The sequence below is a fragment of the Uloborus diversus genome, chromosome 7, assembly GCF_026930045.1.
Source record: "Uloborus diversus isolate 005 chromosome 7, Udiv.v.3.1, whole genome shotgun sequence".
Classification (NCBI taxonomy): Eukaryota; Metazoa; Arthropoda; class Arachnida; order Araneae; family Uloboridae; genus Uloborus; species Uloborus diversus.
In genome coordinates, this window is record NC_072737.1 from 76,800,897 (window position 1) to 76,815,689 (window position 14,793).

At 34.9% G+C, this 14,793-nt stretch overlaps 1 protein-coding gene across 1 annotated transcript in view; it reads right to left on the reverse strand.

The window, feature by feature from the left end:
• Nucleotides 1-14,793, reverse strand: part of LOC129225721 (RNA-binding protein 28-like) — a 68,461-nt gene that overhangs the window by 27,228 nt on the left and 26,440 nt on the right. The window contains exons 5-6 of the mRNA XM_054860214.1: nucleotides 10,760-10,852; nucleotides 1,645-1,929 (exon numbers count right to left, since the gene is read on the reverse strand). Coding sequence (XP_054716189.1) covers nucleotides 1,645-1,929; nucleotides 10,760-10,852 — 378 coding nt within the window. The remainder of the gene's footprint in view (nucleotides 1-1,644; nucleotides 1,930-10,759; nucleotides 10,853-14,793) is intronic.

Here is a 14,793-nt window from a genome sequence, read left to right on the forward strand (position 1 = left end):
CAGTTGAAAGCTGAAGGTAAGCTTGTTCCTGAAATTTCGGCTATTATTAATAGATCAAAGAAATCTATTTATCGAGTTTTATCAAGTCACTGCAATTATAAAGCAAAACGGAGATCTTGGAGGCCACATGTGACGAATAAACGGGATGATCGTCAGATCCAAAGACTAGCAAGTACCCAACAAATGACTGTTCGTGAAGTTCAAAGCTCCTTGGGGCTTTCGGTATCAAAGGATACGATTCGTAGACGAATTTTGGAAACAGGAACGATGGTTCACTGCAAAATGAAAAAGAAACCAGCTCTAAAGCCACATCATAAATCACAACGAATGTTGTGGGCTCGAAATCATATGTCATATGGATCGAAATAGATATCCGTAATATTTAGCGACGAAAAAAGTGGAGTCTGGATGGTCCAGATGGCTCGACATCGTACTGGCATGACTTACGGAAGGAACCCAGATGTTTTTTAGTTGCCGACAAGGTGGTGTCTCTGTGATGGTTTCGGCAGCGTTTTGTTACAATGAACAAGTGTCTTTGACCTTTAACAGTGGTCGCCAAACATCACAGCATTACACTTAGACAGTAGAGGATAATCTCCTACCATTAGCTGAGCTTATAAGGGGTTCTCAATGGGAATTTCAGCAAGACAATGCTTCGATTCACACTGCAGGAGACACAAAGTCTTGATTAAATTCAAATAATATAAAAGTTCTCAATTGGCCAGCGTGTAGTCTAGACCTCAACCCTATAGAGAATCTTTGGGGCATCATGTGTCGCAAAGTTTACAGCAATGGTAGACAATACACTTCTGTATCGGAACTTAAGAGATCTATTGAGGAAGTATGGTACGAAATTGAGCCCCAAACCATGCAAGATTTAGTTTCTTCGATGGAAACTCATATTTATTAGCTCATAAAGAAGAATGGATGCACAAGCAGGTTTTAAAACTGTTTTATTTAATTTTTATTTCCGTTTGTGTCTAAACTTTTGAGACAATGTTAATTTTTTGTTACAATGTAAAAACTTGTAAAATGCACAAGTCAACTTTTCATTGCTATTAATATTATATAGTATGCATAGCACCTTAGACTAAAGTAATCTTAGGAAAACTAAATAAATAGATTTCGAAATCTGTGTGAATTTGCTCATTGTCTAAACTTTTGCGTCGCACTGTATGCTTTAAGCCACCTTTAGGACTTTGCATGCCGAATTCAATGACAGTAATAATCAAAATTTGTCTATATTTGGACATAAAGTAGGCATCAAAGAAAATGTTAAATTGCAATGCATGGAAAAAAGGGAAAGCCTACAGAATTAAATTTAAAAAAAAGGCAAGGAAATGCCACTAATAAATGTTTTTTCACCTTTTGTCTCTACTAAACTGTCTTGATGTCTATTCTTTGTTTTTAAAAGTTCTTGAAATCCTTTTCCTTTTCTTTTTTGATTAGGACAAAACTCATATTATATCTAATTTCAAAAAATCATTTTTTAAATTGTTTTGGACAAAGTCATGCAAATTAAACAGTGAACTTTTTTTAATAATCATATAACAACAAGACAATAAAATATTTACAATGAACATGAATTTTCATTGAAATATATGAAGAAAAAAGTGGATACTAAAATAATCTGCATTTTCATACCCTCAGAATCATCAGATACACTTCCAGCGTCCTCTTCCATTCCAAATTCTTTTAAGAACTTATTTGCTCTTTTCTCATCAACAGATTCATCTGTTCCAGAAGTCACAGAATTTTTATCGTCATCAGCTTTGTCATCATCATCTTCTTCTTCTGATTCTGATTTAACTTCTTGTTTTATTTCAGTTGTATCCACATCATTAACAGTTTCCTTTTCCATCTTCACACTTTGCATTTTCAGCTGGTATTGTGTTTTATCAATTGCATAATCAATAGCAATAGGGCGACCTATGTATAAAAGTGAATGGAGAGAAAATAAATAATGAATTTAAACAACCAAATTGTGAAATAAAATCCTTATACTAATACAGAAGTTTATCAAAAAAGATAGAAAAACAATTTAATTAACCTGCAAAGTTGACCACCTTTGTAAGTTGATCGATCACCTGTCTATCTTGACCACCAATATGCAACTAATTTGAACCTTATAACATACCCTTTGTAAGTTGACCACTAAAGTACTGCACCGCGAGTGGTCAACTTACACAGGTTTCACTGTATATACAGAATGAAACTCCAAAATAAGATCACTCAGGACTGTTACCTATCCAGGTTTCAGATCCTGACTCAAAAAATATTGAAAAGTATCTAACTGTGTGATATATTAGCACATACCTATCTGCCAACTTGGCTCAGAAAAATTATCAGTAACGTATGTTAAAGGTCTCGAATTAACGACGTATTCGATTTCAGTCAAAACAGTTGAAAGTTCTTCAAACGTGAGAAGAGCTTTTCCGAGAACTTTTCTGAGTGGATCTTTCACTGATTTTACGAGACGTTCGTAAAATCCGCCCCACCAGGGCACCCTTTCTACGATAAACTTCCAATTAATGCCAAGTGAAGATATAAAATCTTTAAATTCCAAATCTTGTAGAATGTTATAGAAGTACATTAGATCTTTATTTGCCGCTTTGAATGATTTCGCGTTATCCGAATAAACAACGCTGCAACTACCTTGCCTGGAAATGAATCTTCTAAAGGCTAGTAAGAAATGCTTTGTAGACAAGGAGGACACTAATTCTAAGTGAATTCCTCTAGTTACAGCACAGGTGAAAATTGCAAAATTAGCTTTTTTAACTTCCTTATCACATTTGTAAAGTATAGCTCCTGCAAAATCAAGGACACAAATTTTGAAAGGTGGATTTTCTACAATTCTGTCTTTCGGAAGTGTCTCCGATATGAAAGTTATTAGTATGCTCATGTAATATTAATAATTCTGAAAATTTAGAGTTTTTTGGTAAAAGGATGGGTTGTTTCTCGTCTAGAGAAAATTCTGATTCATCTAATCTTCCTTTTATTCGCAAAATATTCCTGGGATCTAAGAAAGGTACTAGAGAACGAATTTTTGAACTATCGCTAACTTTTTGAGATCGTTCTAAATCGACTATTTCTAACCAATAAGCTTTTTTCTGGGTTTCTTGAATCCAGTACTCTTCAGACATTTTAAGCTCATCTGTTTCGAGAGCACCTTTCTTTTTCGACGTATTTCTTGCGTTGCGTATAAATCGAAATACGAAGGCAGTTACTCGCAATAGTTTGAGATAACTGCTAAATTTATCAATGTTAATGAGCTCTTCGCGATTTTCGAGGATTACTTCATTTTGCGAAACTTCTCTAAATTTAATCTTTAGTTCTAGGTCATGATTGCTGACGTTTTGGGCCTCTATTTTTGGCCAAAACTGCTCTGTTTGGCTAAGCCAGAGTGGTCCATGCCACCAAAGTTGACTATCTTTCAATTCCCGAACAGATATTCCTCTGCTTACAATATCGCTTGAATTGTCCCTCCCAGGACAAAAATTAAATTTCGGTGGTTCAGTCAGTCTTTGAATCTCCTCTATCCAATTTTTGATGAACGGTTTGTAACAGGATGGTTCCTGTTGGGCTAAATGCCTTTATTTTTGGTTCTCGAAGGATTTCACCAATATTGTTTAAAAAAAATATTTTGTGACTTACCTTTTGCCATTCCGGGAGGAAAACCTTGCGCGGGAAATCCGATCCACCTGCCACCGACACTCAAATGTCCAAGTTTGAATCGGAAGTGTTCGGAAAAACATGTGGCACGCTATGATTGGTTGCCGTCATTCGGCAGACGTCGGTAAACTTCCGACAAAGCACATGTCGATCACATGAGGAAACCATGTTGAGGTGTTTGGTGCTGAATGCCAAATTAAATAAGAATTGTGCAACCTGCAAGCTGTGTGATTACCGAGTTGTGTTGTTCTGGCAATATGCAAATAATGTAACGTCACATTGTTTCGAGAAAGGCCGAATCTGGCTATAAATACGCAGACCGGCCGTAGCTCGATCGCTTGGCACTACTACTTTTCTTTTACTCGTCTCCTCGTCTTGTGTTGTTGGTGTGCTGTGAATGTGTTTGTCAATGTCATCATAAATTTTTCGCTACTGGCCTCTCAGGTGAGGTCTGGTCTTTCCTGAATAATGCACTGTTGATGTCTCCAGTCTGGAAAGCGCGTGTTGTGATGACGTCTATCAAAGTGAAAAGTTATAATTTTCCCTGATGTGGGTCGTTTGTTTTCCGGGAAAGAGGATCGTGTCCATCTTCGATATGTTTTTTTCTGATGTGGTGAACTGTTGCTCACGTGGTACGAACTGACCAGCCTGCAATTCTGGTGGAAATTGCTATGCCGTCCATCTACCGGTGAGGTGTCACCATGGAACATCGACAGGACTTTTGATCCATGCATGGACTTATTGTAAGATCTCTTTTTTTAAATTTTTCTTCGGAGAACAAATCATTGTGTTGTAATCATTTTCTCAATATATGTTAAATAAATGTTTTTCAGTGTAAAGAATGATTCATGTTTTATTTTCTTCGGGCAGACCACAACCTCAAATTTTTAGTTGGAAATGAGTTGCCTAATTTTCAGCTTAGCTGTAGGCCATTAACCTCAAATTACATCCAACAGTTCCCCTCTAATCCAATGGTAAACTATAGAGGAATTCGTATGAAAAAAGCAGGACTTATCAAATTTTAAAGCTTTAGAGACTTTAGCACACAACCTAGCAGAAAGCAGTGCTCCCATCAATTCCAACCTCGGCAAAGAAAGAGTCTTTAATGGGGCAACCCTGCTCTTGGAAGTGATAAAACTAGTTGTTATAGTCCCGTCAGTCTTAATGACTCGAAAATATATTACAGTTTCGTAGGCCCTTTTAGATGCATCCGAAAAGGAGTGCAATTGCACATCAACTGTGTAAGAGTCCGTGAAATGATAAAAGCGAGGTATTTCAACTCAGCTTAAGTTCTTCAGTTCAAGACACCATTGTCTGAAAGGTTTTTTGATAACTTGGGCATTTCTAGGTCCCAAAGAAGATCCATTTCCCAGACGCGTTGAATGAGAATCTTCAAACGAATTACGTAAGGAGCTACAAATCCTATAGGATCAAAAATTCGACCAGCAACTTGCAACAGGAATCTTTTTGTATCAATTCCTTTCGATACAAGGGATATCAGATTTTCTACATTAAAATAAAACAAATCCCTGTCAGCGTCCCAGGAAATGCCTAATACTTTATAGTTTATCATGTTTTGACCAATTGGGTTCGATGAAGTTTCAGTAGAAAGCCCTTCTTCTCCCACAGTTCTCGCAATTCAGCCGAATTAGTAGCCTACTTGTGCAAGGGCATATTTGCTTCTCTAAAAATCTGGACGCATTCTAAACTGGTTGCGTATCTGGACACAACAGTATTTTGACCTCCTATGATGTCATCGACGTAACAAAATTTGTTTAACAGTTCGTGAGTTTGTGGAAAAATAGAAGAATACTTCTTTAAATGGTGTTTAATAGTAGCACATAAGAGAAAGGGGGAACTATTTATTCCGAAGAGAACACGATTGAACTTTAGGACTTCTAAAGAGTCTGATTTTCAGTCCAAAAGAACTTTGTTACATTTTTATCTGACTCGTCAATTGCTACATTCAAAAATGCCTGTTTAATATCAACTGTGAACGCAATTGGATGCTTTCGAAATGATAACAAAAGTTCAAACAAATCAGGATACAAATTAGGTCCAATATGCAAACTATCATTTAATGAAAACTTGCCCTTTTTATGCGAAGATGCATCGAAAACAACTCTGAGCTTACTAGACACCCTATCATCTTGAATTACTGCCCTGTGGGACAAAAAAATTCTGGGCTATCTGCTACACTTGATTCAGGAACACGCTCTACTATGTTTTGCTCTATGTAATTATTTACAACCTTCCTATACTCGGCACACAAAGAATGATCATTTTGAAACCTGTAGCACAATTTTGAAAATCTTTCATATGCCACTTCGTAATTGTTTTCAAGCGATTCTTTAAAATTATCCTTCCAAGGGAGTTCAACTACCATCTTGGAAACGAATACTATCTTCGAATTCTCGTAAAAAATTTTTATCATTACAACTTACATCATCGTTAGCTGATTCGATTCCAAGATTTTCTAGTTGCCAAAATGTCTCTAATTGTTTTGAAATGTTTTCCTCAACCACTACTTTCATGGCGAAAGAATCAAATGAATTTTTATTTGGAGAGCCTGATATTCCAATTAAACACCACCCATAGAGTGATTCAGCAGCTACAAGTTTCCAATTAATACGTTTAATTCTACCTGTCATGACGTCATAATAGTTATCAGCACCGATTAAAACTGAAATACTAGCATCCTTATTCGAAGTATCAGCTAATTTCAAACCTTTCAAATGCTTGCTATAAATGGAAATCTACTGCAGGCAGTGGAATATGTGCCGCGGATATTTTTTCTATTTCTAAGGCCTCGATTTCCAAATACGAATTCGGATCGTCTTTATTTTCCAATCTTATTTTAACTACATTAAATGTTTTTTCAATAGGAGACTTATCTCCGAAGGAATAAACTGTAAGATTTTCTTTTCGAATGATGGGAAGTTTCAACAATCTTGAAAATTTGCTATCTACAAAACTTCTTTGAGCCGCTGTGTCGGCTAACAAACGACAATTTCTATATTGATTATTATAACGAGCAACGGCTGATGCGGTTTGCAATAAAACCCTTTGCGGTCTGTTTTCAGTTTGACAAGAAGAAACGTTAGTAACATTATCATCAGATTCTTCTAGAGGCGGGGTGAAAGTTGTTTTATCCGAATTCTGATAAAACCGATAACAAAGTGTTTTGGGGTGCGATTTTAAACCACAAAACAAACAACCTTTTTCTTTCTTAAGCTTTGGACAAGAAGAAATTGAGCGTCTATTCGAAAAGCAAAAAAAGCAAAGTCTATTTCTTTTCAAATAATTCCATTTCATTTCTATGCTTACCGAGTCACACGAAACTGAATCATGCAAGTTCGAGCCACAAAACACATATTTTGAACTAGCAACTGTATGATTGACTAAGATTTCAGCCGCTGAAGAATTGTAACTTTTCTGCTTTCGAAAAGTATCTCTGGTAAAAGATTTTGACCCGGGAGCGCCACGATTGCATTCTTAGAGCGGATGGGTCGAATTTTGTTTTTCTTTTATGGGAGAATGAAAAGATTGAGCTCTTTCGCGACTTTGTATTTCTTCACCTAAGAACTCAAGAAGAGCTTTCAAATCCCAATTATCACTTTTGTTCTTTCTACTAAATTCAAGAGTTAATTCAGAGGGCAATACTTTCAAAATTATCGGTGTTAAGAGATTACCCTACGATTCTGAATTTATTCCCAAGCTTTCTAAACTCCTGATTTCAGTTTCAGCTTTATCGTATAATTTTCTCAAACTGTTCGTATCACTTGTATTTTTTATGGGAGTCATGTTCAAAAGCGATCCTAAATGCGCATTAATGAGCAAATTCTTTTGTCCGAATCTAGATTTTAAAAGTTCCAAGGCTGCATCATAATTACTTTCTGTTAATGCGAATCCGGAAATTGCTTTAGCAGCAGCACCACCTACTAAATTCTTAAGGTAAATAAGCTTCTCAATTTTAGATAAGCCGCTATTTTTATCTATTGCATTTTCAAACTGACTAATGAATTCTAGCCAATATCTGTGGTCACCGTAGAATTTATTAACAGTTAGTTTTGGCAATTTAATCGACGATCTAGTTTCTTGATGTACTAGACCACTAGTTTCCAATGTTGAATTGGATAAATTAGTGGGGTTAATAGCAGGAGGTACAGCCGGAGGTGTTAGAGCTGCTATTCTTTGAGTAATTTGACATTTATAAAAGATTAAATTTTCCATGAAGTCTTCACTCTGTTCAACTTCTTTTTCGATATTTTTTGCTTCGATAACATTAAGAAGCTCATTATCAGCCACTTTAAGACAGTCAATTTTATCAATTAATTGATTGTATAATACTTCTAAATTACGAACATTAGTTTCATTTACTAAAGTGACGTCTAAACTTTTAACGAACTTAGTGGCACTGCATTTAAGCGCTCTACGCTTATTTTTTATCTTTTCAGCATCCATACTAATTGACATACAAATTGAAAACAAATAACTCACCCAAATTTCTTCAGTTACTATGTCCAACGGTATGAAACAACAACGATGTCAATATAACATAAGAAGCACATCACTATTCGACGAATTCTAACTATCAAATGGTTGTGCAGTACCTTGCGGCCGATGCACTATAAAGAAAATGCTAAGGCAACTATCTAAAAACATAGATTAACTTTATTTGGATTCTACACACGAAAGGGTTTCCAAATTGCCCTTGCAATGCGAACTGCCACGAGACGACCAACATCAACAAAAATCAAGCTATCGAATGCCACGAATCCACAAATACATGAACAGAAAGACATCTAACTAAATTGAACCGATAGGTGGGAAATTTGCATATCGAAAAGCGCCCTCTTGCGCACAGGTATACTTGACGATTTTTATGGAGATTTTCCACATATGTACCTAAAAATGCATGGACGTACGAAGTACTCATTTTGACAATCCCCGAGTTAATTACCATGCTTTTTCTTGTGACGTCTGTATGTTAGCACATATCTCGCATAACTCAAAGACAGTATGTCGTAGAAGGACGATATTTAGTATGTTAACTTCTAGTGAGGCCTAGTTATGCACCTGCTCTTTTGGTTGCGTTCCGATGCTCCAAAGGGGGTCTTTTACACATTTTTGGGGACAAACCAGTGTTAATTTCAATGCAAACTTAAGTGATATTATAATTTGGCGCAGTACCACCAAGTTAGCGACAAATTGGTAAAAAAAAATTTCTTTTGATTTTGATTTCAATTTGGTGCTATTTAGAGATAATGAAATCACGCTAAAATAGTCAATATTGAGAAACGTAATTATCCGCTTATTTTTGCATTGGTTCGCAACAAACTAGTTTATATTTGAAATGTTGTTAGATTCCTTAATGTGAGTGACACGCCAAAATAAGTTAAAATTATGGAGTTGGCAGGGGTGATCCAGAAATTTTTATTAGGGGGGTCAAGTTTCAATGGTCAGCGTTATATTTCTCATGTTAAAAAGTATCAGGTAAGCAATGCTGCTAATTCTCCAAGAGTGCTGGAGCACCCCTTCATTACGGAGCATCATCTCACTCAAAGATCAAAATTCATTCAAATCCCCCCCCCCCTTAAATTGTTCACTGCCAAAACCTGTGCCATGGATCATATTTCACTCAATTTTTTTTTTCAAAAATTATATTTCTTCGAGCAGACAGGCTGGTCACATTACCGCAAGCTTTGAACATGATATTACAGGAATAAAATACAGCTGAACTCAGTTAATACGAAATGTCAAAAATCTATGAATTATCTATTAGCCGTTGTTCGTAACAACCGTAAATGAGTGATATTGTGAAAAAACGAAGAAATGCTTACCAATATTTAAAAAACATTACTACTAATACACACATAGTGTACTAACAATGAGTACATTCAGAAGTAAATCAGTTATTTTTTATAAATGAATGTGTTTAGAAAATATTGAAAATGGAAGATAATAATCAACCATCGCGGAACAGGTTGTAATCCACAGTGGAAGATGAACAGTTTAAGCTCCGAGTAAATTAAAACGTGCACAGGTAAACATATATTCGGGCTTTATTTTCTATGTAAAATATTTAATATTTTCTTCTCTTTACACTTCTACTACCTAAAAAAATGATGAATAGTTTCTAAAAACGAACATTTTAAGTAAAGAGGTCAGAAATTTTTGTCCGTCTTATAGCCGAGATTCTCAATTTAATGTACCTATTATGCGTGAAATTGTTGATGTAATAAGAGAGCAAACCAAACTTAACGAATAAAATGTTCGTTTTGGCCATGATTTTGTATTAAACGTGATTATATTACGAAAGTTCAAGTATAGTTGGAAATAGCCCACACACACATGCAGTTTGAGCTGGAAGAGTGCTCTGAAAAAATGTTAAGCTCCTCAGAGATTATCGTTCTTTTGAAAATGAACAAAAAACTCAAAACAACCCTAGCCCAGTAAACGAACTCAGTCAATTATGACGAGATGAGAAGAAATACCTTACAAAGTCAAAACCAAGCGAAAAAGGGCTAACATTGATTCCATTGATATTTTTTTGGACCTAAGAAATTAAAGTTTAATAAATAATAATTATGATGAAATTCTTGTCACAGGGGGGTCAGCTGACCCTTTGATCCTCCCCTGAATCTGCCCCTGGGTGTTGGCATTTTTCTGAAAGTGATGATAAAAAATCAATAAATTGGCGGAATAGGAAGTCATGTGGTGCAAACATCAGCTTGTTTAGGAATCATTTCACATCAAGTTCTTTTTTTTTATCAATTAAAAAAAAGTAAATTAACCTTTTCACTTGGCAGGCACTCAAGGAACAAAACATTATGTTAAAATATATTCATGCTTTTATATACTAGTTAATCTACAGTTATTTCAGTTTTCTTTTTTTTAATAAAAATCTATGCCAACAGGCTATTCTACAACAGAAAAGAATTTCTAATTGAGCAAAACATTTTGTTGCATAAAAAGGGATTTTCATAGGCACGTTTTTTTTGTTCCAGTGCCATGGAGAGATGGTTAAGCAGCAATACAAAATGGCAGTTTGTTAATCATTTTATTTTCTGAACAGTAATCTTACCATGAATTGGTTTGTAATTCAAATCTTTCATTGAATTTACTAAGGCATTTGTACTATCAAACTGAACAAAAGCAAATCCTCTTTTTCTGCCATCTAAAAAAGATAAACATTAACATCACACAAAAAACTACTGAGATCCAGTGACATAGTAAGAGTTTAAAAGCACAGAACACTGATGCAAGGGAAAAAATATTTGAAGCAAATAAACTCATCCAAAAACAATTTCTAAATATAGAACCTATTTCAAAATACCAAGAGAAATGTACAAAACAAAATATTCCATATTTTTCAGCACTTTTTTTAAAAAATATGTTATTAACTTTCTTAACAAAACTGCTTGCAGTGGTGGCGCGAGAGCAAAAGTAAACGTCGGCGATGCAGTTTTGCGAGGCTCTTTTAATCATAAAATATTTTCAGACAAATCATTGAATTCATGGAATTAATTTTTGTACTAACTATTGGCACTTAGAGTTCCCAATTCACTTAATCGCTAGGACAAAAACATTTCGTGACTAGTAGCGCAATCAAAAAATGTTTTGGGTGGGGGGGGGGCGGCACAATGAAGGGGGGAAATGACGTCATAGAAGGGGGGGTCCAGGAAAATTTTTAAATTTGTAGTTTAAAAATGCCATTTTAGGCTTTCTTTGCTGATGTTAGGGGAAAAAATTTACAGAGGTCTTGGCGGAAATTTCTAGAAATTGAAGCCTTAAAATGCAATTACAGGCCATATTTATTGACTTTAGGGTCAGAGACTGTCCCAGATCGATTCTTTTGTTTAAAAAAATAGGTCAAAATCAATCCCCTGCAAATTCTCGAAATTGAAGTTTCAAAAACAGAATTTTAGACAAACTTTGAAGATTTTACGGGAAGGAAGGAAGCTCTTCCCTCGAAAAATTTTGAAAATTATGGTCCTAAAAACTTTAGCAATATTTTATATTCAGGAGTCAGTCCACTTAAACTTTTTGCTAATGTAGTTTAAAAAACCTAATTGTTAATGATTTAAAAGAAAGGCAGTATGGGGACCCTAGCCTGAATATTTTCTGAAATTCCAGCCTTAAAAATACGATTGTAAGGCCATATTTTGTAATATTAGGCTCGGTAATTTTTTTAATTCAAGCTACAAAAACACAATTTTAAGCGATTTTCGATGTTGTTTAGTATTTGGGGGCTTTAAGCTGGAAATATCGCGAATTTTAAGATCTGGAAACAAAATTTCAGAAGCTCCATAATGCTTTCAGTGTGTGTATGTGTATGGAGGGGTGTGTGTTCAGAGGAGCAGGATTTTTAATATATTCTTATTTTTAGACGAACTTAGGAAACAAGAAAAAAAGAAAAGAAATAGGATGGAGGTGGGGGAAATAGAGTTAGCTGATCAATAAGCTGTAGCTACTGAATATTTTAAATTCAGGCCCCGACAGAATTGGGTCCTGCATTTGCTAAGGCTGGCTCTGTGCAGTCTCCGCTGCACACACTATTTTGATTACTTTTGTGTCTGTTGCATTTAATAAGAGCTTCAAGTGAAAATATGGAAATTTCTTAAAACTTTTGAGAATTTGCTTCTGAGAATCTTGAGAGGCCCTATCTGCTCGAGGCCGTACGCAGTCGCTGACGCCTAGCGCCACCACTGACTGCTTGAATCTGGTACAGTAGCAATCTTTTATAACAAACCATGATTTATTGAGAATCTAGATCAACCGATTGCTAGGAATGAGTCATAGACCCTAAAAACAGGTTATGAGGATCATTTAAATTTTTTTTTGCTAAGTGTAAAGTAGAGAAGCATTTAAAAATGATACATTTGTTGGCACCAATGTTATCACTATAGATATATTTACCTCCAACGATATTGTAGTTCGAATCCGAGCTAATGCACATGAAAAACAAATAAAAAGTGAGGACGATAATGACAAATGCAGGGTGCATAGCAAGCGAGAAAAAAATATATAGCAGTGTAAAAGGGAAAATATAGGAGTACGGTAGAAAAATATATAGGAGCTTAAAAGGAAAACTATAGGAGTTGGGTAGAAAAATGTAAAGGAATTTTGAAAAAATATAGGATGTAGTATGTTTGGAGCACGTGCACAAAAAAAAAAAAACCCTGCCATTATCAATACAATTCTATATTGCATGATGTCATAGAAATGTGAAGAGTAACAGACGTGAGAGTAAATGAATTTTTGTACCTACAGGAATTGTGAAAGTGAAACAGTCAAATAAAAAAAGTAAACCGTTGGAGCACAATTTGAAAATCATCAGTAAATCCAACTACAGTGAGCACCGCTCTTATGAATCATGTTTGTTTAAAACAATTTTGATTCAATGAAGCAAAAATGTGTGTGTGCATGTTTTTTCTTAACATACCTCTTTTTTTAACGTAACCTCATTGCTTCAATGCTAACAATAAAAAAGCCGAGAGCACAGAAGTCATGTCGACTCCATGTCTCCCTTTGTATCGCCGGTTTTGTTAGACTTTTCCTAAGAAAACCCTCACTAAAAGTGTGCAACATTCTGCCTCCCCTTCCTTTCACTATTCACAGAAAAAAAACTCATTTCACTAAACAAAGGCAAAGAACAAAAAAACTGCACTAATGCATCACATGTTTGTGGGAAATGGTCAGTCACGTATGTTCGATTCATTTAAGCGGCGTGTTCTACTCAAATATCTGGCAATTTTTTAATATTAAAGCTGTATTTTGTTGTTTTTGACAAATTGATTCATTAAAGCAGCTGATTCAATTACCCTGCGCTCACTGTAATGGCATTTTTAAGCCAACATTCATAACTTTCAGTTAATGTGTGCATATATATGTGCACACATGTATAAAAATACATGTAACAAGATTTTTTTTTCTGTTAAAAAGAAAAAATAACAAAGATTCTACATATCTTTAAATATTGAACCTTTCTAAAATCTTAAAGAGTAAAAAAATCAATTTTTTCATAATTTTTTTTTTTTTTTTTTTTTTTTTTTTGCGCAATTACAAATTGTTTATTGTTCTTACTTGATCGCTTTAGGCATTTGCCAAAAAAAAAAAAAAACACTTTTTGTTTTAGAAAGGGTAAGAGTGCACAGTGCAAGGGAGAAAAAAGAAAAAATGGTTCAAAGGTTTTTGCATTTTTAGGTAGCATTTAAGGTCCCATGAAAAAAATTTAGGAGTTAGTAAGAAAATATAGAAAATATAGGACAATATCTGACAAATTAAAAATATAGGAGATAGAGGAGGACTATGAGCCCTACAAATGTAAAGTTAAACTACCTTCAACAGACTCAAGAGTCTAAATTATATTTTCTGGGCTATAAGCATGCTCCCGCGAACAACACAAGAAGAATTAATAAGACAGTTCAATGCAAATGAACCAGTAAACAACTTCTTGGTGATTTCATCCAGATGGGAGGGAGGTCCTGCACCCATGACGTTACAGCCCCCTCCCCTCCCCGCCGAATTGAAGCAAGTCAAATTACTTCTCTGCTTTATAACTGCCAAGCTTCATTTTTCTTGCCTTAAGTTTTATTTTTCTAGATGCAAGCAAATAGTCATAACATTACAAATTTAGACGCAAACACTCAGAAATTGATTTTTGAGAAACTTTTGCAAACCACATGAAGACAATAGGCCGCAAGTAGTAATAACAAAAATTGTAATTTTTTCTTTTTTTTCCCCATATCTTTTGATATTATCCAGAAAATTTTCAAATAAATGAAAATATTTTGGCCCATAAGACATGATTATGAGGTACAGAACCTGAGATAAAAGAAAGGTTGGGGAACATTCCTGGGCCATTCCACTGAAAACGGTCATTTTGTTCCACATGTGACGCCTCATATATTTCATCAAAACTTATACTTTAAAATATCAATGAGCAAATTTTTTCTGCTTCACAAATTAAACTTATGCCTGATTTCTTCTTCAAAAAATTTCGTCATTAACCTTTAAAATTATTACTTTTTAATGAAATATGTGGACTCACATGTGGGACAAAGGATTGACTTTTTCGTCGAATGGCCCTAATATAGATTAAATGACATTAATTAA